Raw genomic sequence first — 22,230 nt, 5'->3', positions numbered from 1 at the left:
ACCATACTCACCAAAAAGGGCCCCACAGTAAGGCTTGGCTCTGTTCCAGGCCCCAATTGACAAAGGCAGGCAGGGCAGCGGTGACACAATAATGCTTTCAGTGGTGAAGTGGCAAACACCTGCTGTAACTGGCTGCTCGCCACCTGGGGCAGGGCTGGGGGATGGGAGGAGCAGGCAAAGTCCTGGGGAAAGGCATGACCTTGGGACCAAGCTCCTTATGGACTCACTTTGGTTATAAAGTGTTGAAGTGGGGACCACTCTACCGAGCTCATCCCCAAACCCCTAGTGATTCAAAACGAGCAGGCAGTTTGGACAACACCAATGGAACAGATGTGAGGGCTTTTCCAAGACTCCAGTTACAAGGAGCAGAGACCCCTCGAGCCTCCTGGGGCTCAGGAAAACCAAGTGTGGCAGGGGTCTCAGAAGAGCTTTGAGACCAGACTCTTTGCTTCAGAGGGGGTTTGTGGGGCCGGAGCAGCCCCAGTGAAGGGACCCTGACACAAACCCTTGGATAGTGTGATTGTGAGCACTCTGGAGCCCACCAGCCAGGGTCTGAATCCATTGGTAGCTGTGTCAATTTGGGCGAGTTATTTAACCTCTTAGCTAGTTTCCTCATCTGTAAAATGGGGACCTTACTGTGCGGAATTGTGACGATTAAGTGAGTTCAGGTGTTAAGCACAGAATGGACTTGCTGGTGGTCTGCTAGGTAAAAAGGATCTTACCCACCTCCCAGCGTTGCTGTGAGGATCAAGGATCAAAAGAATTGTCTAGAGTCCGCCAGTTACAATGCCCGCTGAGGCCAAGCTGACGACGTAAGTGAAGCTGGTGGACAGTCTGTGTCGAGATTGAGAATCCACGTGTAGGTGGGCTCCTGCCTGTCAGCAGCTAATTGTTGCCATGCTGCCTGAGAGTTGTCAAATCTTTTTCCCCAAGAGAAGTGAGGAATCTGGATTTTGATGGGAAGTGGCCTCATTTCTAGTTGGCAACTAATCCAAGGACTTTTGTATGTTTGTTTGTTAAACACGGTACCATCTATGCAACACAGAGGTAGGCGTGCGTGCCCTGCAGGCCACCAGGTGCACGCTCCCACTTCTTCCATCCTCTCCAGGCCTTTTCTGGCTTCCCAGATCTCTGCCTCCCCTGTCTGCCTCCCCAAAGGGCATTTGGGCAGGGCAGTCATCTCAAGCTCCACTGAAGCCAAGGGAAATGGCCCGGAGAGAACTTCTTATGAACTTTAAAACCACAGAGGCAGGCAATCTAGAAAGTATCAGGTTTTATTATCTCTTTATCAAAAAGTCAGTAACAGACAACAGTGTGAAGGGCTACAAGAGGTGCTCATGTCCAACACAGCCAGAGGAAAGGACCTGGGGATGGGTGGGTGGGGGTTGGAGAAGAGGACCCAGCCAGCTGGGAACCCAGGGTTGTGGGGGTTCAGGGTTCAGGAAGTGAGGCTGACTCCCCCCACCCCAGCCAGTGGGGTCAGAAGATGCAGCCTATCCAGGCGAGGCCACCAAGCCCTCCTCTCTGGAAGGGAAGGTCATGGGTAACAGGCTCCGAGCTAGGGCATAATTAGCCCTCCCCAACCCCGTCCTTTGCCCAGGAAGACAAAGGTCACGCCAGCAAAGCTGGGGCTGTGACTGCTAAGCCAGCTTAGCTCTCCAGCAGTGCCGTCCAACAGACAGAAATGGCCTCGACCTGCCTGCTCACTACAGTAGCCACTAGCCACACGTGGCAACTGAGCACTTGAAATGCGGTTAGTGTGACTGAGGAATGGGTTTTTAACTTGATGTAATTCTAATCGACTTAGCCACCTGTGGCTGGTGGTTACTGTATTGGCTAGCACAGCTCTCCAATTTTCTCTTAAATTTGGAGAAATGAGGAACACCAGCTGAGTTCAAAGCAGAAGCTAAAAGGAAGGCAAAACTATCTACCCTCAACTATTCTAACCCCGTGAAAAGGCACCAGGAACGGGGCAAGAGAAACAGGCAAAAACCTCCCTCAACCATATAAAAATTCACTCACTCAACCGCCCAGCCAACTTCAAATGGGAATATCACACTATCTCCTGAAAAAATATATTTATCTATTTTTCTAGAACCAAGAAAGAATAATAATATATTACTAGAAAAGAGACACAAATATCCCACCATCCCTTACATTATATATTTGGGATCTGCTAAAAAACTATGTCTCAGCAAAATCCACTTCTTAGAGGAAGCAGCTTCAGAAAGGGTCAAAGTCATGAGCAGAGGACTGTAAAGTCTGATGAAATGGGGAGGGGACTTGAAGGAAAACAGAAAAGCGAGGCCCTGTCGGAAGCTATAAATAGTAAAAAATAAAAATAAAAAATAAAAATCAGATCTCCGGCTCTTCTCTCATTTTCGAGAAACAGAAACCAAAAAACAAAACCAAACAACCATTAAATACAAACTTAGCAGGTACGGTGGAAATGTGCAAGAGAGCAGAGACGGCCTCGGCACCTGTGCACTCCTGCCCAGGCAGAGACTCTACACAAAGGAATGAACTGTTGAAACAAAAACAAAAACAAAAAAAACCCCACTAAAAATAGATTTACAAAAATTCTACAAACCCATTTCAATATGAACTTTCAGCGCCCCCCCCCCCCCCAAATAAAAAAGATTGATTTCCAAAAGTCACTTAAAGAGCCCAATGGCCCAAGGTATACCACAGAGACTCCTGTAGTGTGGACACAGTGCCCGTCGATGGGCACATCTCAAGGTGCGGATGGTTCTAGTTCCTTCTCCCAGTTCCTGGCAGAGGGGCCGGCTATGAAAGGGCAGGGCAGGGAGGAAGGCGCTGGAGACAGACCTCCAGCAGGACTCATTCGACAGCCTCAGAGGGGCTCTGGATGAGGCGTGGTCAGTACGGGCTCTAAGCAGGGCCTAGATTCTAAACTGGAAGATGCAGAAATAATGCAATCCTACACTTGCCTTTGGAAAGGCCAAGTTGAGCCTCATTTTTTTCTGCTGGGGCCACGGAGACCCAGCAAATCCCGAGGCAGGCAGGAACAGATGATGTGTCTCCCGTCCCTTACAATGGAATCAGAGCTGAAGATGCCGACAGGTCAGTACTAGGTTGTCCTCCCCCTACTCTAAAGTCCACCCTCCAAAGTCCTCCGGCTTCTCGCCCCCCTCAAGTCCAAGCCGGTGTCCATGAGGAAGCTTCAGGCGTAGAACTCGTTGGTGGGGGCTTTTTTGTAGATGGGCTTCTTGCCCAGGTCGTAGCTGCCTTCATCCTTTTTCTTCATGCGGTACATCAGCAGCAGGACCAGGAAAACGGCAAAGAGGATGCCCACAGTGCCGCCCACAATCAGAGCTGGAGGGGAAAGGGACAGCAAGGTGAGAGCGGCTCCTCAGGCCTTCGGGTACCCTCCCACGTCTAGTTGGTTCTCTTACGACGAGACAGCCTCACCATCACACCGCCTGAGCCCTGCATGCTGAGGTCTTATTTGATCCTCACGGCCTCACTTATGAGAAGGAGGTCATGGGGAGTCACTGAAGACCACAGGGCCAGAGTGGCAAAGCCACCATTCCAACCCCCATCTGTCCGAGTCCAAAGCTGGCTCTGTCCAAACACCAGGTCGACTCCCCAGGAGCAGCTTAGCTGTAACTGAGCCAGAAGTAAGAAAAACTGCGGCTGTGGGAATGGTCACAGACATACATTTACCGCGCAGTCCTCTAGCTGTGCCTGTGTGCCCCTGTACGCGTGCCGGCCTCCACTTCTATAGACAGTGTATATGCTACCATGCACAGGTGTAACACACTATCATGTCCACCCTGTGTCCTAGATAATTATAGATAGTGGTCTATGATCAGTGGTTAAGGCCTAGCGTCTCCTCCCATCCCCCTCACTTACAGGTTGTGTGACTTTAAGTTCCTTCATCTCACCCATTGCAAAATCAAAATCCTAAACTGTAAATGTTTGTGGTTTCTATCTGCATCCCTAGCACCCTGAGTCGTGCCTGATGCAACAGTAAATGACACACACAGCTGGGCTCAGAGGAGAGCACAGCCCCGGGCAGCTGGCCAGGGTCAGGCAGATGTGGGCTCCTAACTCCAGGATGTCCTCTGCACTCGGCCAAGAGGCCAGAATGGCTCTTTTCGTTTGTGGAGGGGGCAGGGATGTCTCATGGATTCCTTTCTGTGGCAGATTGAGTCCCCTAATTCGGACTTACTCAGGCTAAGGAGATTAATTTTCTGTCCCTGCACACACTCCAAAGCTATACAGAGAATGGGGCCACGGGAGCCAAGGAAGGTTCTTTCTTGTCTAAAACTCTATGAAAAGCAGCAACAAAGTGCCCCCAGGAGATGCCAGGAAAAGGATTTCGAGTGCCAACCCCATTCTTGTCATCCGCACCTTTCCCTCCGAGGACCCCAGCTCCTCTAATGGTTCTGTGCTGGGACTCCCCACAAGGTCAAAGTTCAATTACAGTCTTAGAAGTGACTGTGGTCCTAGATTCAAATGCCAGGTCTGCCACTTTCTGGTTTTATGACTTTGGACAAGTGATTTGGTTTCTCAGAGACATCGTTTCCTTCTCTGTAACAGAATCGATAACCACACCCATCTGATAGGGTTGTTGTGGGCACTCTAATGAGAGGAGAACACGAATCACATGCACATAGCACGCACTCGATAAACTCCCAGGTGCTGTTTAAAAAGGTGGGATGGGTCCTGGCTGGTTTGGCTCAGAGAATAGAGCGTTGGCCTGCGGACTGAACGGTCCCAGGTTTGATTCCAGTCAAAGGCACATGCCCTGGTTGTGGGCTGGATCCTCAGTAGGGGGCATGCCGGAGGCAGCTGGTCAATGATTCTCTCTCATCATTGATGTTTCTATCTCTCCCTCTCCCTTCCTCTCTGAAATCAATAAAAATATATTTTAAAATAAAGTAAAACAAAAAGGTGGGATGGGAGGGCCCTGCCTTGGCGAGCTCAACAACATCACTTCACATGAAGATCGTGTACTGGTAGCTTTCTCTGCTGCAAGATGTAAGAGAGGACCTAACCATCCTGCCTCTGGCTATGTGACCCAAGGCCAGTGGGTTGCCTTCTCTGGGCATCAGCTTCCCCTGTATAAGAAACAGTTGCTTAGAATAGATCAGTGGTTTTTAAAGCCACTTTTATGGTTTTTTTTTTTAAGCCATTAAGAAAAAAAAGGCATAGAATCCATAGTTGGTAAAAGCAAAACCTTCTGTGAATCCCACACATGCAGCTGAAAATGAAACTCTGTGGTTGAAAAAAGGTGGGGGAGGCTTTAAAACAGTTCAACCAAAGAGCCCTGGAAGAAACTTAAAAGACTAAATGGTCTCTAAGGGCTCCTCTAGTTCTGACAGCACCCCACCCCCACCCCCCGCCGTGCATCACACAGAAAGTAGTGAAGGAAAAATAAAAAGAGCATTGGCTCAGGTACCAGGGGCCCAGGGTCAGGGCTGAGATGGGCCCAAAGTCACCTGGGGTTAGACTTCCAGGAGCCTCATCTGCCAGGTGTAGGCAAGATCCTTTCTTTGGCCTAGCCGGTGTGGCTCAGTGGTTGAGCATCAACCTATGAACCAGGAGGTCACAATTTGATTCTGGGTCAGGGAACATGCCCGGGTTTCAGGCCTGGTCCCCACTAGGAGGCGTGCAGGAGGCAGCCGATGGATGATTCTCTCTCATCATTGATGTTTCTATCTCTCCCTCTCTCTGAAAGCAATAAAAATATATTTTTTTAAAAAATGGAGCTGGAGTTGCCACACTAGAGAAACTGCCTTGCAGGTGTTACTCTTCAAACCTTTGCAATGTTAAAAATGGACAAAATAACCTTTGGAAGGACTGGGCCTAAAGCAGCATTGTATTCCAAGCAACTGTTTGCAAAGATAATAGGAAAGCAGATATCATGACTGAAAATGAAAGGCATTCTTTAGAATTAACATCACTATGCTAGTTTATCTGTTTCCTTAGTGTATATAACACCCATAGGCACTCCTTCCTTCTATTCATGTAATTATTCCCTTTCCCTTTTTCATAAATACCCCTTGCCTTCACCTCCTACTCGGAACATTATTTGAGCCTGAATCGGTGCTTCCCGACTAGCTATTATTTTGGATCTCAAATAAAACCCTTGTTGCCTCTCACCTTGACCTCATATTTTAAGTTACCACATCATACTAACAAATCAGAATAGCCCTTAAGAGTTTGCCTAGTTATTTCAGATTCTATTTTCCATGGAGTCCTTGTACCAACCTAAGGAGGTGTCATTGTCCCCATTTAGAGAGGAGGAAATGGAGGCTCATCTCCACTGAGGTTCAAAAGCTTCTCAGCCAAGGTCAGAAGCCTGTCAGGTGATAGAGTCAGGAGCAGGGGGAGGTGGGGGGCGGGGGGAGCTAGCCTAATCCTAAGGAGTGTCTGGGCTTTCAAGGGAGGTTTTCAAAGAATGTTGACTTTTAATAATTAAATCCCTAAGTACCAAACCCAGGAGGTGAAAATGCTTTGAAAATAAGAGAGGGATTTAAGGCAAGTGAATGACTCAGCTTGTCTATTCTTTAGAAGACTTAGATGTGCAATTATTCTCCCCCTCCACCAGGCTGCACAGTCACAGCCCCCCTGAACCCCACCTTAAAGAGGTGTAGTCCTTTAAGGTGGGACGCCTTGAGTGTGGCTGTAAGGTGCCCGTGCCTGAGGCACTGCCTCCCACTGAGCCCTCCCCGTCCTGTGAGGAGCAGGAACCTTACCCGCCAGGACCTCTTTTCTCTCAAAGATGTTGGTGCTCTGGGCAGTGCTGGACATGGACACCTTGTTGGACACATCCTCGTTCCCTTCAAGTGGTGGTGAGAGCCCCTTCGGGATGACCTCATTCTCCTCCAGTTCCTTGGGTTGGGTGGGGACCCGGCTCCCAGGCCCTGCCCTCTCAGGAATGTGGTTATCTAAGGGCACCTGGATGGGGACAGAAGAGAAAGGCTCAGTACAGTTTGGGGAGAGACCCAGGGCAGGGGACAGGGAAGTTCAGCCAGGTGGGGAATCTGGTTCTGCCTTCTTGCTGACTGAACCATGTGGCCCTGGAGCAAGAGTCAGCCACAACCTCGACGACTTTTCTAGTTAGTCTCTCAAAATGGGAATGAATGTGACCAAGGGTACAAGGAAGCAGGCATCCCCACTCATGGCTGCTCAGTGGGTATTTTAAGAGTAACCACTCTGGAGGGAAGGTTTAGCCAAACTGCAGAAAATGCTTGCCCGCTGAGGCAGCAATTTTGCCTCTGGGACTCTGCCTTAAGATGCTAATCATATAGTTGTATCAGATGTTTGCTGTGGTGTTATAATTTCAGAATATCAAAAAGTTATAAACAACTTTTTCATCAATCAGGGGAGCTGGGTGAACTATAATCATGCAGCCTCTAAAAACAGGAAGAATATTTAATTATGTGGGGAAATACTCATGACCACTTTAAGTAAAAAATGTATGGCACAGAATACCCATAAAAACACAGAAAAGGGGCTGGAAACACATCTAAATGTTGAGTGATTATCCCTGTAGGAAAGATGGCCTACCCATGACCACAGTTGTGCCTGCCCCCAAGGATCCCAGGGTCACAAATAAAAGTCTTCTTGCAGAGTGAGGTCACATCCTCACTTAGTCTGCCCCTCTCAACAGGTGTTACAGAAGAGCAGGGGGAGAAGCAAGGCATGCGGTTACTTACCAAGGGTTGAATTACTTCGGGGAAGACCTTGGGGTCCTCAGAGTCATCTGTAAGTTCAGAAAGACTGTGTGAGTGTGAGGTCAGTTACCCCCAAATGAATGACCCTCTTTCAGCCATGGCTGCTGGGAGACCACACTTAAAAGCAGCTCCCAAATGCTCAATGTCCAGCAAGTGACCCGTTTCCACTCCAACCTCAGTCATCTCATCTGTAAAATGGGGGTCCTGACACCTGCCTCCCCGGCTCTTTCCCGGGATGGTGAGGAAAGGTGAGGAATGGTGAGGAATGGTGAGCTGGTAGCTGGACAGATGCTTTGTCAACTCCAACCCCTTGCTCAGTAAAGGGTGGATCCAGGGACCAACAGCACACCTGAGGGACCGGTGAGAAATACAGAATTTCAGGGCCCACTGAACCAGACTCTACATTTTAACAAGATCCCCAGGGGCCTCATTTGAAAAGGCAAGACTCCAGATGGCAATATTAAACAGTAGAATTGCGATATTAAAACATTTACTTAGCACTCGATATGTGCAGAGCTTCAAGTGAGTACGGTGCCCAAAACACAGATGTAATGTCATTTCTCTTCCCATTTTACAGACTTAAAAACCAAGGTTCAGAGGCCACAGGCTGACAGTCTGAACTCAGGACTATGTGACTCCAAAGCTCAAGCTTTGAATCATTCTGCCACCCTGCACACAGTAGGGATGTTTCCTAGTAGCTGTCTAGTCCAGCATTTAGGGCCAGGAGGTCACCAAGGACCACACAAGACCCTAGCTCCAGGTCCAGCCCCAAGAAGCCAGGGTGCCTTCACCCACTCCCACTCCCTCTGAAGCAAGGGCTTATTCTTGATTTCCCACCCACACCTCTGCCCTGATACACCCCCAGGTCTTTTTCCTTTTCAAAGGAAGGAAAACACTCAGTTCTTCCCACACCACCCGACTCTCACTACGTCCTAGGTCAATGGTTCTCAACCTTCTGGCCCTTTAAATACAGTTCCTCATGTTGTGACCCAACCATAAAATTATTTTCGTTGCTACTTCATAACTGCAATGTTGCTACTGTTATGAATCGTAATGTAAATATCTGATATGCAGGATGATCTTAGGCACCCCCTGTGAAAGGGTCGTTCAACCTCCAAAGGGGTCGCGACCCACAGGTTGAGAACCACTAGGTGGACACTCCAGGCTGCTGCTCAGAAAACCTAGAGCTACAAACAACCAGTCCAGGGAGGGTCTCAGGGGTGGAAATGGCTGATCCAGTTACTTTGCTTCCTCTTATTTGAGGAGGGAGGAGCACTCTAGGAAAATCCCCACAAAAGTCACCCTCCCATGAGGAGAGCAAACATTCCCTCCAGCCCCGTGCCCCCGGCCTGCCCACTGCACCCTCCATACCCAGATCTCCAGAGCCAGACAGCTCAAAGTCATCGAGTTCCTGCCCGGGCTCCCCCGCGTCCTCGTCGTCTGGTAGGGGTCCGGAAAAGTATCGGCCTTGTAGGTCTTGGGGGTCGATGACCTCGGTCTCTCGGATCTAGGGTAAAAAAAGGAGACAGATCAGCCAATAGCCCCCATAGTGGTCTATAACAGCCCCCTGAGCCCTAAAAGGCAGTGAAAAGGGCATTCGAGAAAGTAAACTGAGGTGCTGGAAGGGGACCAGGCCAGGGCCTAGAGTCCTGGGTCCTGGACTCCTCCTGGCCTCCAACTTGCATGGGGCCTTAAGGCAAATCTCTTTCCCATAAATAATAAAGGTGGTAATAATCAGAATGTAAATACAGTACCAGGTACCATTTACTAAGCACTTGCTATGTGTCAGGGCCTGTTCTTTAACTTTAACCCTATTTTACAAGCAAGGAAAGTGGGCATTAAAGACATCAAATCATTTTCTTTCGGTGACAGAAGTGGCTGATGGAGGAGTGAGGATTCCATGTCGGGCCGCCTGACTTCAGAGCCAGTGTTCCCACCCACACAGGCCGGCAGAGGATACCCTATGCCAGAGTTCTGTGATGCCGCTGAGCTGATTCACCCCGGTGGAGAGGGCTGCTGGCTCTGGGACCCCTTTCCCAGCTGAGTCAGACTTGGCTGGGACGGGTAGGGCTGGCTCACCCACACCCTGGGACAGCCTCAGGTCAGGGCGTTGCCCAGACCTAGTGAGTCAGTAGTGCATAAACACACGCTTGTGTTCAGCCTTCCCAAGAGCTCCCACACATCTACTCTGCCACCAACACTGTGAGGGACAGGGGGCGGCACAGTTCCTGCCTCAGGGACCCCCTGCTCCAGCACCCATCAGTGTCGCTTAGCCCCTACCTATGGGGACCCACTGGTCACAGCAGAATCTTAGGTCCACCCCGTCCGAGAAGCTTTTAAAAGGAAAGTAACAAAGGCCTAGCCAGGGAAGTAAAGAACCTTCTCAAGGTCCTATAGGACATCAGCTACTGGGCTCCTGACCTTCCTCTCAGCTCCTGGGCTAAGGTTCTGTCTGCCCACAGAACAGCAGTCCTGAGCCAAGTTCATGATTGCATTAATTAATTCAAATATTAAAGTGTCTACTATTTGCCAGAAGGGTTAGGGTTTGTTTTTTAAAAAAATATATTTTATTGATTTTTTACAGAGAGGAAGGGAGAGGAATAGAGAGTTAGAAACATCGATGGGAGAGAAACATCAATCAGCTGCCTCCTGCACACTCCCTACTGGGGATGTGCCCGAAACCAAGGTACATGCCCTTGACTGGAATCAAACCTGGGACCCTTCAGTCCACAGGCCGTCGCTCTATCCACTGAGCCAAACCGGTTAGGACTAGGGTTAGGGTTTTGATTAAGTATTGGTGGCAGAGTAGATGTGTGGGAGCTCTTGGGAAGGCTGAACACCCCCGCACCTCCCAACAGTGTCTCATCTTCTTCCCAGAACCCCTAACTGCAGGAGGTCAGGGTGCTGCTCAGAACCACAGAATACCAGCTGGAGAGAGGCCAGGGACGTCCTGTCCTCTTATTTCATAGAATTTGAGAGAATACTAGCCCCGGACAGTCAGTGACTGGCCCAAGTTCACACAGTGAGTTAGCTACATAGCTCACAGACCAAAGAGGCCAGTCTCAGTTTCTGATGCCCAGGTTGTCCTTCACCCACCAAGACTGCCAGGGGAGCCCAGGAAGGAATGCTGGTTCCTCAGACAAGGTTACCATTGCAGGAAGGGCCCAGGAGCCTCCTGCACTCCCTCCGCTGGTTTCCGGGGAGAGGCGGGCGGAACCTGTCAGGCCCTCTTCCACTCCCACGAGGGCATAAGCTGGATTCTGGAAAGGGAGCGGGCCAGGCTGGGAGGAAGGCAGTGGGGAGGCACCGCACCTCCCACAGGAGGGGAGAATCTTTGCTGACCGCTTGGCAAACGTGGGGGTGGGGAGCCAGAAGGGGTTAGGGATGACTTCATGACTGGGGAATCAGGAGCTGTTGAGCCGCTGGCATTGGAATTCCAGCCCCCGCGCACAGCCCTGTGCCTGTGGCTTTGGTTTGGCAGCTCAAAAGTAAGGCTTCTCCGCGATTGCACAAGGTGCCGGTCCCTGGGGAGGGGTCCCTGTCCTCTGGGGCCCAGGACCTGAGAACAGGACCTCCGTGGCTTGCCTAGCTAAGCACTTAGCATGAAGTGGTTCTGCAAATAGATGTGTTTTTCACAGAAGTGGAAAGGGGGTGAGGAGGGGCGGGGGGGCTCAGAAAGGTAAACTCACTTGCCCAAGTTCACACAGGCCAATAATGGACACACTGGACCAGAACCCAAGCATGGGTCCCCTGTGCCTTTACCCACATACACATAGAGTCTATGTCATAGACCCACTTGCATAAACACACAACATAGAGTGCCCGGCTACCCAGGGAGCCCTGTTCCGTGGAGGTCAAAGCAGCCGAGGAGGGAAAGATGGTGCTATGGCCCCTTGTTGGCCTGGCCTGAAGCTCGGACTGGCTGTGGGAGCCAGAGCTCCAGTCCTCAAGACAGTGGCCGGGGTCCCGACGGGGACTGTTTCAGGCTGAGATCCTCCCTCCCCCTGCTTGTCCCCAGGAGCCATATAGTGTTGCTTCTGAGCCTGCCTTCCAGTATGTGAGTGTTTCGAAACAGCCAGGGTTAGCACATTGATTGGTTGATAGGAACTACCCCGTCTTATGCTGGTAACATGAAGACTGAGGGGGTGGGCATGGCATTCCTGCAGCCAAATCTGCAAAAATGAGGCTGAACCAGATTTATTCCCAGTTCAGCCCTCTTTGTGATCACCTGGTCATCCATAACCCTTCACATTCATACGAGGTTCCTGGAGAGGAAAAAGGACTTGTCTAAGGTCACACCAGGAGGCAAGTGCATGGTCAGGATTCGACCCCACTAGATACCTGTTCCGGCTCTAAAAGGATGGGGTCCCGAAAGGCTGCATTTGGTGAGCCTGAGTGCACTCCTACAGCAAGTCAGGTGGCTTGGCAGAATTGTGAGGTGTGCTGATCAGAGGAAACAGGAAATTAAGTTCTTCTTCAACTCCAGCTAGGCCAGCAAGACAGGACTGAGTTGCAGGGGCTTGTGGGTAATCATCACTTTGAGTGTAGAGGCGGGGTGCCAATAGCCCACCCTCTCCCCACCCTCTTATCAGCAAGGCCCATTCAGCCTGGAGTATCGTTGGAGAACCAGGCCACCCAGCAGCCAGGCCCAGCCCTGATCAGAGAAGGACCCCGCTCTGCTCCTGGCTAAGGATGTGGTCTGTTCACCTCAGCTCACCCCATCCCTGCCCAGGGAACATGTAGTCACACGTGTGTTCACGCACAGGCATCCTCTCTGGGAACCTCGGGTCTCCCCGTCTTTGTCCCTCTCGCAGACACACAAGAGATATCACCAGGGGAACAAGGCAGGGGCCTGGGTCTCATGGACCTGCCGGCCCTGGGGCTGGTGCCTGGAGGCTCAGAGATGCTGAGTGCTTCCCCACACTATCCGCGGAAAGAAGAGAGGTAGGTGCTGCTTTGTTCTAAAGTGACTAACACCTGCCAACGGAAGGTATCTGAGGCCACCGAGCCCAAGCGACTCGTGTTATAAGCCAGCAGACAGATTAAAGGGCCAGGGGCTTGGCCAAGGTCACCCAAGCAGCTGGCGGCAGGGTTGGACTTGGAACGGAGGTCTCCTGGCGCTTGGGCTGCAGTTGTCCTCCCTCCCTCTTCCAGGGTTTTGGCTGCCCCGAAGGGTCTCAACAGGTCCACCAGCAGTTGCTGTTACTCCAGATATACCCCCTTCCAGTGCTTAGGCTAGAGGCATGAAGCTAGGAAAAGGACCCCAACCCTATCCCAAATGTTACAGCTTTTGTCACCCAGGACAAGCCTGGGGGCTGGGGCGGCTAGCACACGTGCCCTCTGCATGCCGGGCACCAAGCCGGGTTCTTCTCTATACGAGTTCGTTTTGTTGGCACAAACTGGTAGGGTGTTCTACCCATTTTGCAGGTTCGGTTGAGTTATTCATCTAAAGTCACAGAGCTAGAGTGTGACAGAGCTGGGATTCCACCCTAGATCTTTCTCAAGACTACATCTTAGCCACAGCCAAACTTCTCACTGCCACCCACGCTTCACCTTTCCACCCCAATCCCACAGCCCACACTGCCAGGCCAGGCCTCCAGGGCACCCTTTCCCCTGGCCAGCAAGTAAACAGAGTTGAAAGTGATATTGCTTAAACAAAAGAACAGAATGTTGGCTAGGGCACCAGGGAGAAGTTCAGGGTCAGGGCTTGGTTAACTCTGAACTGGTTCGAGGAGGGAGGAGAGCCTTCCCCCACCTGGCTCTTCCCTACGGGAGGTAGGGTCAGGGTCCGGGACACACTTGACCCTTCTTTCAGGAGGTGAGACCAGAAGGGCAATGGGTGTGGGAGGGCAGGTTAGTGAGCACCTGGGCTCCGTGACTACACCCAGCAGAGTGATCTGGCAGGAGATCTCCAGAAGGGGACCACTGACACAGTCACTCTTTCCCCACCTCCCTTCTGAAGGTCAGGCTTCCCCCCCAGAATGAGCAAAACCTGAGGGCCACAATCAGGACTCTCTACACCCCGGCAGAAAGGAAGGCTCCACTAGAGTAGTTACCTGAAAAAGCAGATTCATAAGCAAAACTATAGGAGTCTGGGGGCTTACTTCACATCTTGATTCCTCAGTTTGCTCTTTTGGTAACTAGGGCTCGGAGCGCCTGGCACACAGCAGGTGCTCAATGAATAGCGGCTGTTATTAGTCCCCACCTGTCTTCCTTCCGGATAAGGGGGTTAATGGTCAAAGGGTCAGAGGGAACTGGGAAAAGTTGTTAAAGCAATTCCATTGCTAGAAAGAAGGTGGTTGGAGATACTTTGCAAAGTGAGAAGGGACAAACACTATACTGGGTCAGAGACTTTTCCACAATCAATCACGTCCCCTTCAGACTGTGCAGGGAGAAGGACCCTAAGATGGGCAGAGACCTGCCCAAGGTCACACAACTTGGAGCACCTGTCCTAAGCAGATGACTGAAAATTCGATACCAGAGTATATCCTGACCAGACTTGGGGATGAAAAAAATATACAGCCCTAACCGGTTTGGCTCAGTGGATAGAGCATCGGCCTGCGGACTCAAGGGTCCCAGGTTCGATTCCGGTCAAGGGCATGTACCTTGGTTGCGGGCACATCCCCAGTGGGGAGTGCGCAGGAGGCAGCTGATCGATGTTTCTCTCTCATCGATGTTTCTAACTCTCTATCCCTCTCCCTTCCTCTCTGTAAAAAATCAATAAAATATATTTAAAATATATATATATATACAGAAGGCAAAAACAGCCACACACCAGTACACAACCTGGCCTGTAGTACCTCAAGGGTTAAGCCAGGTCTGGGGGTGGGGTGGGGTGGGGGTTCGAATGTCAGCTCTGCCCACTCTGAGGTCGGGTTACTGGAACACAATCACTCAGGAGAGTAGCCAGGCCTGGCACTGCCAGCAGCCAGCTTTCCACCAAACCCCTGCCCGCCCTCCCCCTCCTCCACCCCAGGGCAGCCCATTCCCACAGCAAGGGCTCCAGGATCCTGAGGTGCCAGCTAGGAATGGGGGCAGGGGAGGGAGCTTCTAGAGCCTCTGGATGTCCCCCTGTCAGGAGCTGACATCACACCCCAACACTAACTCCCTGGGCGATCTTGGAAGATTGCCTCTCTGGGCCTTGGTTTCCCCACCAAAGACAGTTCTCAAAGAGACAAGCCTTCCTCTGTCTTGAGGCCTGGTAACCAAGCTGGGCACTGCTCCGATTACCAGTGGAGATAGCGGGAGGGGCTGGCTCCCGCCGGGCCGTGGAGACAGAGGTGCATTGAAGCTGGGGTTTGTAATCTAGGCAGTGGATCCTGGACCCGAGGTCCCTGCTGGATGGCGGGGAAGACATGAGCAAGCCTCCCTGTTCTCAAGAGCAGAGTCGATAGCCTTGTCTGAGCTGATTGGATCAGCTCTGGGTACTGGCTTTCCGCCCCTTCGAAGCCTCCCCTACCACTTGGGGAAGCCACCGCTGCAGACCAAGTCAGTCTGTCCCAAAGACATCTCAGCCCAGCTTCCCCTACTCCTGGTGACTCGCCCAGCCACTGGTCACCCCTGCCCCCATACCCCCAGGCTGGAGTGGTACAGCCAGTCCCTGCAGGCCTGGCCATGTCCAGCAGGCTCCATCAAGTCACTGTTTCCACACATACCAGCCTCTCCCTGCCTCCCCTTTCCATTACCCCAGGTGTCACCTGACTAGCAGCCGCTTCTGCTGTGCCAGAGAAAACTGGGGCAGCCCTGAAGGACTGGGAAGGGGACGTGCAGAGTGAGGGGGTGGGGCTGAGTTGGAGGGCCTGGAGGGAGGGTGGGAGTGGGGAGTAACAGGGACACAGCGGTGGGTAGGAACTGGGAGGGGTAGGTAGGGGGACTACAGAAGGCCAAAGCCAAAAAGAACTTCAGATCAGAGTGAGCTTTGGGGGACTCCTAGAGCCCTCTGGAAAGAAGAAAGTTTTGAACCCCAAGAACTGTAGCCATCGGTTTACATTTTCAACATGGGTACAGGCCACCTTTCCAAAGCCAGCCTCTGGCCAGGTTAAGAACCCTTGTCTAGCTGGTAATACTAAACTAAACGTAAGCCAGCACTTTACAAGTTTGCCAAACTCCGATTATGACCCTCGAGTGACACAGGTGTTTTATAGAGGACACGGGCTCCCATCGGCAAAGTGACTTATTAACTAACTGTGTGTCGCTGAAGGGTGAGAAGCAGAGCTGGGATGGGACTCGGGCTGTTCTGGCACCCAGCCTCCAGCAGACAGGCCAGAGGCCCCTTGGAGATGTGGGGTGGCACCCAAAGGTCAGCAGTGAGTTAATAACAAACCTGCCCGAGAAGTCGGGTTTGCCATACGCCTTTCTAGGGTTAAATCAGGCCCCAACTGCTGACAAATGCCTCTCTTCCATCCTCTCTAGGCACCAGGCAATGAAAACACAGGAAAACTGGCTTTTCAGAACACGACTCTTTCTGTCCACCATCCCCCCCACCACAGGCACACACACCAAAGCCCAGAGGCCGATCTTCACTCAGCCTCTAACATGGTCCTCTAACTCGGGAGGGGCACCCTGAGTCCTGGGCTGTGTCCCAGTGGTCTAGCCCTTACAACCCCCCTGCCCCCTCTCCTTCCAGGCTGCAAACTGCTCAGCAAGGGGTTCCTGCAGATTGGGCCAGGAGGGTGGTGCTGCCGGGAACTGGTTCTTGATTAAATATAAACCCATCAGATAATTAGCAAACAGCCACTTCTAAGATAAACAAATCAGATTTGGGCTCCATCAGCCCCACCCTGGACTCCTCCCTCACCACTTTGTGGCTCTGGGTTAGAAAGGGAGGAAGGGAAAAAGCTTCCCAGAGACCAAGGGGGTGGGTTCCTCAAAGGTACCAGGTAGCATCCAAGTGGCCTGGACAAAGAGGCACTGCCACTTAGCACACCTCCTCCTACCGGCACGGTACTGGGGCCTTTATTTTTGGTCTTGTCATCTACAAGCCTCACCACAATCCTGATCTTACAGACCAAGAAACTGAGTGGGTGAGGGGCCCACGCTGTCAGGTAGGACTTCACACCTCTGGAGCCCGGTCTGCCTAACTCCAAACCAGTGTTCCAATGCCCTCTAGCCAGTCTCGGGAAGCAAGGAGGGGGGCGTCCAACACACCAAGATTCCTGGGGCCAAATCCAATCTGGACTGGATCAGCTTTGCTCTACAAACTCAGAGCAGTTGCAGCCTTAGTTTTGCAGAAAGAAAAGAAAGAAGAAATAAAGAAAAGAAAAGAAAAGAAAAGAAAAGGAAAGGAAAGGAAAGGAAAGGAAAGGAAAGGAAAGGAAAGGAAAGGAAAAAGGAAAAGGAAAAGGAAAGGAAAGGAAAGAAAAGAAAAGAAAAGAAAAGAAAAGAAAAGAAAAGAAAAGAAAAGAAAAGAAAAGAAAAGAAAAGAAAAGAAAAAGAAAAAGAAAAGACCTGCTCAGCAGAGGCCAAATAACCAATTTTGAGGACTGGTTGAATTCTCTTCTTTCAAAGTCCACACACAGGGCCAGGCACTATGACAGACTTGTGTGTCCCCTCAAGGCCCTGGGCACTGAGATGCTGACTCTTTAACAGGCTCTCAAAGGACAAGGTAAAACTCTGGAGCCCATTGCAACATCCCCACCACAGAGCCATCCTATAGCCGAGAGGTGGAAAGGAATGGGTGACTCAGGCAAGCCAGGCCAGCTACCGCTTTTCTCCAGTGACTCACAGAGCCCCGTCCAGCCCCTTTCCCCAATTTTAAACGTCATTTGGAAATCACACCCAGCAGTCCAGGAGGCCGAGGACAGCTAGGAGTCAATTCCTCCCAGGAGGGAGCTGGGGCGAGTAGCCCAGCCTGGCTCTCCCAGTCCCTCATTCAGGCCGCTCAGCACTCCAAGTCCTTGGAAAAGCCCTCTGTTTCCAGGAGCTGGGGATGGCAGGAGATGAATGTCCCTCCCCACCCCCAACTTCTCTTGTTCAGGCTCTTTACCAGGAAGGCCAAGAGAGCGCTCCTCCCCCTAGCAGTCGGCTCTCAGGACAGGAAGGACCCTGAAGGGTGCTGGTCCAACCTCTTCGTTTTAGAGTTGGGGACCCTGAGATCCAGAGATAGGGCATATTGCTCAAGGTCACCCAGCAATTCAGAAGTAGAACCTAAGGTATCTACCTTAGGTATCTACCAGCCACTTTCCTGATCTGGAATGTTGTCTGAGGTCGATGAAGGCAAACATCTAGCGTTGTCACACAGACCTTGTTCTGACCTTGGCAAACCACTACATTCCTTTGAGCATCAGTTTCTTGTAAAAATGGGGATAATCGTGCCTACCTCACAGTACACCAGGGGGCATTCACATCAGTATTAAATAATCATCCCAGTGCGCCTTTTAGAATGAAGTTACATGCCTGAATATTACTTATTCGTTCATACAAACATTGCCTGAGTACTAACTACAGACAGGTGTTTCACTAAGAAGAAACAGCAGAGTTCCTGCCTCCGTGTGGGTGGAAGTGGTGCGTCCATGTGTGTGGGCAGGGGGATGGAGGGCACATCTCAGAATTTGGTGGAGTAGATCATTCCCTCACCAAGCGTAACTTTCTTTGAGACATCTTAGATGTCTTTATGGCTTCCAAAGCCCTTTCAGAGTGTAGGTACTTAGCCATTAATAAAATACCCGAGCTGGAAAGGGCTCTGGAGGCCATTTGGTTCAAATCCCATTTGACAGATGGGGGATGTCAACCCAGAGAGGGAAAGGGACTCAACCTCATGGAACTCCCCAGCCCCCACACTGTGGCCCAAATAGTCTCCTGGGTGCTTGGTAGCTCTCACTGGTCACTCCCCAACCCCACTTCCTCCCCAACCCCACTTCTACGCAATCAAGGAGAGAATTCTCAAGGAAACCAGAAATATCTCTAAGCTAAAGTTCACTGGTAGGTGGGGGACAATTCCCCAGAACCAATAGGGTCTGGATAGCCCCACCTGGGAGGTGGGGGTGAGACTCCCTAAACAAGGCTGCCTTTAATTGGCCAGGGAGGGAGTGGCAGGAAGGCAGTTCAGGGGAATGCTCCCAGCTGGACAGGAAGAACTGGTTTAGGATGGCAAGCCCCGTCCAAATGGAGAAGAGGCAGGGTGCTCAGCCCGGGTTCAATTCCCAAAGTTGTGGCACCTGGGGGGTGGGGGGAACCACCCGAGGGGAGGGCAGGCCTTTGGCTTACACCTAAAATTTGGGGAGCGGTCCCAAGAGCACTATTGGAGGGGCTACTGGACAGATTCTGATTGTAGATGCTCTCTGCTACCTTGAAGTGGTACCCATTTTACCGCTTTCAGTTCCCTCGCCTGTAGAGTGGGCACAGTGCAACCCCCACAGGCTTTCTTTCTGAGGAGTGCTTTCCACATACCCAACCTGGCGGAGGAAAAGCACCAAGCAAATCATAACTGCTATTAGCAAACCCTCTCCCTGTGCTCCGTTTTCTCCACCTTACAAAGAAGGGCTGGCCGGGTGATCCCTATGGTCTAACGCAGTGGTTGGCAAACTCATTAGTCAACAGAGCCAAATATCAACAGTACTTCTTCAAAACAGACTCGCCCAGGCTGAAAACCGACTTCTGTGCATGGACCATGAAGTTTCAATCTGCACTGTACGTAGGCGCCCGCACGTGGTATTTTGTGGAAGAGCCACATGTGGCTCGCAAGCAGCAGTTGGCCGACCACTGGTCGAACCCACTGTGATGAGGTCTGATTTTTCTGGCCACAACCTTGGGAGGAAAGGGGGTGGTGGGGCCAAAAGGGGAAGCCCTCTGACCCAGTTAGAGGCGGAAGGTCGGTGACATTAGCCAGGAAGCAGAGCACTCCGTGAGGACGAAACAAAAGAACACCTCTCAGGAAGCAGCTGCTCAGGACTGACTTCTCCCCAAACTGATGGGTCACCCCACGCAGAGCTGACAGCCCTCCCCAGACCACATCCTTCGGGGACACAGCTGTCTGCTCCTCACTGAAGGACTTGCAGGCTCAGCAGTCCCTGAGCGGAGACTGGCAGGTGATTGCCCATGCACTGGCCTCACAATCTCCAGGGTCTTTCCTCTCCTATTGCCCAGGCCCATGGGACCCAGCATGGCATTGCTCTGGATGCTTCTCCAACTGCTGGCCTCCAACACATCCGTCAGGGCCTGGTAAGGACCTCTGCACCAGGGAGCAGCAGGCTTGGGATGGAGTCCTGGCTCAGCCACTAACTTTCTGGCAAGGTTGCCCCTAGTTCGGGGGAGTTATCACCTTCCACCTCAGAATTCCTTGAGGCTGGAACAACCCCAGATCTTTAGACACGAAATTAGCCTTGAGTTATCCGCGGATGGGTCACAGCAGCAGCCACTCAGAGTAGCATCAGACTACAAGTTAAGATGAGAGCTGGGAGAATCTGCTCAGCCCCTAATTAGCTGTGTGACCCTGGACAAGTTAGTTCACCTTTCTAGCCTCAGGACCAGTTTAAGAGCAGTAAACAGGGTTGTCAAGAATTAAGGTAGTTGAAGAGCCATTAGAACAGCCATTAGACAGCGATTAGAACACTGCCAGGCACACCAGCAGCACGAAACTGTGCTGGAAGGTTATTGCTCAGGGTCGTATTCATTCCTCACCCGAAGCCTGCCCTGCAGAAACGACTCTCTCCTAAGGAAGCCCAGAGAAATGGGATCCCCATGCAGGAACTGACAACAGGGACTCGGGGTTTAAGGACAGGAAGGGGGCACAAAGCCCGGGCCCTTGGAAGGCAGATTCGTTTGCCCTCAACTTCCCAGAGGTCGCCCCCCTTGTCCCCAACTGGCTGCTGGGATGGAACTTCAGGTGGCCCAGGGCTTTGTAAACTAGGACGGGGACCAGTGGGCAGCGAGAAGGCACGGCTTCTCCGTGCCCACGGAGGGCCCCTCTCCCCAGCCCCCTTCACCTCACTCTCACTCAATGTGGGTGCTTCGATTTCCCGTCTGCATTGAGCAAAAATAAACACTCTTCTTACACAAAGCCCAGGGGAGGCCGGGGAGGTGGGGCCGGGGGGGGGGGGGGGTGCGGCGAAGTGCTGAGCCCCAACCATCCCTGCCGTCCACCCTTGAAAGATCAGAGTCTCAACTGTGTAAAGACGGGCCCTAAAGAAGCACTGTCACCTCCTGCCCCGCTCCCCCAAGCCCTCGGTGCAGATGGGGAAATTGAGACTCAGCAGGGGCAGGGCCTTGCCCCAAGTCACAAGCCAGTGGCAACACTGCGGCCAGAGTGAGGTCAGGGCTCAGTACTCCCCGCGTGTGAAACCGGGCGCCGCGGAACCCTAACTCCTCCCCCTCCCGAGGACTCGCAGCCCCTCATCCTCAGGCATCTCGGGTTCTGGAGCTGCCCGCTCCCGGCGGCGCCGAGAGGGCGAGGAGGAGGGCTCGTGCCTCCGGGCCTGTCCCTGGATCACCAGGGAAGGTGCGGGGTGCGGGAAGGGGTGCGGGGGGGCGGGGGGAGGAAGGTGACACCGGCTTAGTCACGTCCGAGCCTGGAGCCCGCGGCGGGGCGAGGCCTAGGGGAGGCGGGAAGAGCAACAGGGTGGGGGCGCACGGCAAGCGGAGGAGCCCCCCCATTCCCACCGGGGCCTCCCTGGGACCTCGGTCGGAGTCAAGTTTCCAACAAAGTTTCCCCGGACTCGGCATCTCCTCAGGGGTGACGCAGCCCTCCGATCCCGGGCTCCCGGGAACAAAGGAGGTGCTGGTCCGCCCCCTCGGGGATCTCCAAGCACCTACCGACTCCGCGGCGGCGGCGCGGGCACCCACGAGGAGCAGCAGGAGCGCGAGCAGGCGGGCGGGGGCCATGGCGTCGCGGTCTGGAAGGGCGCGCAGGCGAGTGGCCGCCGGCCGCAGCCGGCCCTCCTTATAGGCGGTGGCCGGCCCCGCCCCGCCCCGCCCCCGGGCGCGCACCCCTGCCCTCCTCCCCCAGGAATTCCCCGGGAAAGCTGGGCCTCCGGGGCGCAGCGCTCGCCCGCGGGTATGGAAACCCCGAGGGACCCGCCCTGTGCGCGTCAGCCGGTCCCCACTGACCGAGTCACGGTCCTCCAGGAGCCCCCACCCCCTTATTGACTTGATTCCCTGCTAGACAGGCCCCCAAAGATCATTGCGTCTAAGCTTCTCATTTTACAGCGGGGGAAACTGAGGCCCACGGACAGGAGAGACTTGCCCAGGGGCGGCAATGTAGACCAGCACCCTTCAAACCAGTATGCTCCCCTCGGAGGGGACGGAAGACATCCCAAACGGGGCGCGAACACTACGTATTTTAGTCTTTGCCGGCCATAGGGACTCTTGTCACAATTAGTTAAACTCTAGAGTTGTAGCTCAAAGAGCCAATAAATACTTGAAAGAATGAGTGTGGCTGTGTTCTAATGAAACAGTAGTTATGGACACTGAAATTTGAATTTTATAAAAGTTTTACGTGTCGCTAAATAGCATTCTTCTTTTGATTCTCCCCCCCCCTCCACCCCCCTCCCCCTGAAAATCATTTGAAAATGTAAAAACCATTCTT

The 22,230-nt window shown here is 52.5% G+C and overlaps 1 protein-coding gene across 1 annotated transcript; it reads right to left on the bottom strand.

Moving 5' to 3' along the window:
* Window positions 1-1,258: 1,258 nt before the first annotated feature.
* Window positions 1,259-21,546, bottom strand: SDC4 (syndecan 4). The gene is made up of 5 exons (XM_070420864.1): window positions 21,459-21,546; window positions 9,081-9,216; window positions 7,692-7,738; window positions 6,729-6,930; window positions 1,259-3,336 (listed from the first exon to the last, which is right to left on the bottom strand). The coding sequence occupies exons 1-5, from the start codon at window positions 21,525-21,527 to the stop codon at window positions 3,185-3,187; spliced, it is 606 nt and encodes a 201-aa protein (XP_070276965.1). The 5' UTR covers window positions 21,528-21,546; the 3' UTR covers window positions 1,259-3,184.
* Window positions 21,547-22,230: the final 684 nt, after the last annotated feature.

The sequence above is a fragment of the Myotis yumanensis genome, unplaced genomic scaffold, assembly GCF_028538775.1.
Source record: "Myotis yumanensis isolate MYYU_CA2020_CCGP unplaced genomic scaffold, mMyoYum1.0.hap1 SCAF_7, whole genome shotgun sequence".
Classification (NCBI taxonomy): Eukaryota; Metazoa; Chordata; class Mammalia; order Chiroptera; family Vespertilionidae; genus Myotis; species Myotis yumanensis.
This window is presented reverse-complemented; position numbering and strand designations above follow the sequence as displayed.

Coding starts and splice junctions, on each gene's coding strand:
- SDC4 (XM_070420864.1), bottom strand. CDS start 21,527: ATGGCCCCCGCCCGCCTGCTCGCGCTCCTGCTGCTCCTCGTGGGTGCC. Junction 9,217..21,458: donor GCGCCGCCGCCGCGGAGTCG/GTAGGTGCTTGG, acceptor TTTTTACCCTAG/ATCCGAGAGACCGAGGTCAT. Junction 3,337..6,728: donor GAGAAAAGAGGTCCTGGCGG/GTAAGGTTCCTG, acceptor TTTCCCCTCCAG/CTCTGATTGTGGGCGGCACT.